The sequence below is a fragment of the Cyphomyrmex costatus genome, unplaced genomic scaffold (assembly GCF_001594065.2).
Source record: "Cyphomyrmex costatus isolate MS0001 unplaced genomic scaffold, Ccosl1.0 scaffold368, whole genome shotgun sequence".
Taxonomy (NCBI): Eukaryota; Metazoa; Arthropoda; class Insecta; order Hymenoptera; family Formicidae; genus Cyphomyrmex; species Cyphomyrmex costatus.
Genome location: NW_017277862.1, coordinates 76565 through 79070, shown reverse-complemented (window position 1 = coordinate 79070; position 2506 = coordinate 76565). Strand labels below are relative to the sequence as shown.

The following is a 2506-nucleotide window of genomic DNA, read 5'->3' as shown; positions in this document are numbered from 1 at the left end:
TTTTTTTTTAATTTTGCATTTTTTTTACACGATAAAACAATATATAGGTATAAACTCGTGACTTTTTCATTTCCTAAAATTTTCGGTTCATTTTCAATGTAATAACTTATTTTTTTATATTTACCTATTTAAAAAAAAAAGTGTTTCCGTGATTGATATTACTTTTATACTAAAATTATCGTTTTCTTATTATGAATTTGTTTACAATATAATTTTTCATTTTTATAAATTGTTATTATTGTCCAATCTTGTTTGTAAGAGTACGGCTACACTTCTGCATGCAAGAATTAAGCTTGCATGTACAATTACAATTACTTCAGTTTAGTTAAAATTGACGGCTCTACAGTTCGGCAACCAGGTAGCCTACAGGTATATTATTCGGCATAGAGGGCGACTGTTACCAACGCCGATTAACTTATTCAATGATTAATGCCTGTTTCCACCAAAAAGATGAACAGTTAAACCGAGATTAAAGTTAATCTGCATTGGTGGAAATGGGCATAAGTCCAGATCTACAATACGTGTTTTAAGCCTTAGATCGTAAGAAATTAACCAATTACAGTAGAATTTGGGGAGAATAATCGACTACGTCACTGCGATTCGTCCATTTCTTATGGCTTAAAGCTTAAAACTCTATTGTAGATCCAGACTTAATCGTCGATTAAGTTAATCGGCGTTGGTAACAGTCGCCCAGAGTCTTTATTCATCAAACTGTTCAAGTTCAAGTAATATAAACGAAATCCATGAAACTTCGCAAAATGGGTGGCCCACTTGGTATGGAATGCCTCATATATATCATTAAATTATATATATATATATGTTATACATATATGTGTGTTATTTTTATATATATAATCTTTTTTAATTGTAATTATAAAAGTTATTAAAATTATTCATATACAAATATTACAATTATACATCGATATGATCGATATCTATACATATATTATTTATTATTACCTTATCAAAGTTTTAGACAATTTTGAGATCGGTGACTGTTTGTTGATTGATGGTAAAGAGGTTACGGAAGATACATCTGATGGAGATATAAAGGGACCATCGTCATCGAGTAGATGCGAAGCCGATGAAGGTGGTAGTGGCGATGGATCCATCCCAGATGAACAGCGAAAGTTATTTGCAGCGGACCATATCGAGTAATTGTTAGGTGTAGACAATAAATCACTCTCTTGCTGTAAATTGTAATTCTAAGGAAAAATATATAATTATGTACAAAAAATATGTATATGAAATATATAAAATTATACACACATTTGCGCACGCACAATAAAATATATAATAATAAAGTTCATTTGAATATAAAGAAAAATAATATGATCAGGATACATGTTTACCATTTTCATTTGTGGTGATATTAGTTGTTGTTGCTGTTGTTTGCTAACTATTATTTCCAGCTGATTTAGGATTTCCATTTTGCGTTGCAATAACATCGCCAACATAGTTTTTTCCATTGTCGTTCGCTATTGCAAAGTTAGTTCATTGTTATTATCATTATTGAAATTATGTTAAAATTATCAATCAGTTTACATTACAATCAGTTGCCAGTCACATTAATAAGAAATATTATTCATTAAAAGGATTACTCTGACAAATCTATTTTATTGTTGCTGTTGAACAAATTTATCTATTTCAAATTTCGGTAAATTATTGATTATAAGAAAACACAAGCTCTATTTTCTCTCTAACTTTTTTGTTGTTTGTTACTTGATTTGCCGGTATAATTTGTGGAGTATCCCACGCTCCGAGGTTTGTTGTGGTTGTCAATGAAGATCCATAATCGACAGTGGGAATAGATCCTGGTGGCATTATGTAATGCCCAGAGCAATGGATACCAGCAGATCCTCCATTATCCATCATAGTTCCTCCCTTAACGGAGCACAAACTAAGATGCGGCAAGTTTTGCGGGGGTGTAAGCGGCAACATATAGGTCGATGTCAATGAATCAATTAAATTATTTTCTAAGTTGGTCGGGACAGACGTTGAATGTTGCACCACTGCTGTAACACAATTAAGATAAAATAATAAAATAACAGAGATAATTGTTTTATTGAAATATATTGTATAAAGGATGCTTCACTCAAACATTTCAGTTATTTCCTTTACTATTAAGGAGATGCTGGAGTTACCGACGAAACTCATTTCATATTTCTCATGCTATTTCGTTTTCCTTATACAGAATAAAAATTCCTTCTCCAAAAAAAAAAAACAAATAAATGTAGAAAAGTACACACCGGTATGAGAATACCCCAAAAATTGTAAATTACAGTTTTCTGTTATCATGTAGGTTTTCTTTCTTCACATATACATATAAACGAAAATGTAAGGCCATATATCCAAAAAATATTTTCCCGTATTTGACTAATTTATAAGAGTATCACGAGACCTTCAAATAAATTTGAAGCTTACAAATTCAAATTTTGAAGCTTACAAAAGAAATGGCATGAGAAATACGATTTGAGTGTACATAACCTCACATTCAAGTGATATA

General features: G+C 30.8%; 1 protein-coding gene across 1 annotated transcript in view; it reads right to left on the bottom strand.

Moving 5' to 3' along the window:
* The window catches only part of roq (RING finger and CCCH-type zinc finger domain-containing protein roquin), a 25319-nt gene that overhangs the window by 6590 nt on the left and 16223 nt on the right, over nucleotides 1-2506 (bottom strand). The window contains exons 9-11 of the mRNA XM_018543348.1: nucleotides 1723-2015; nucleotides 1353-1478; nucleotides 961-1205 (exon numbers count right to left, since the gene is read on the bottom strand). Of these exons, the coding sequence (XP_018398850.1) occupies nucleotides 961-1205; nucleotides 1353-1478; nucleotides 1723-2015 (664 nt within the window). The remainder of the gene's footprint in view (nucleotides 1-960; nucleotides 1206-1352; nucleotides 1479-1722; nucleotides 2016-2506) is intronic.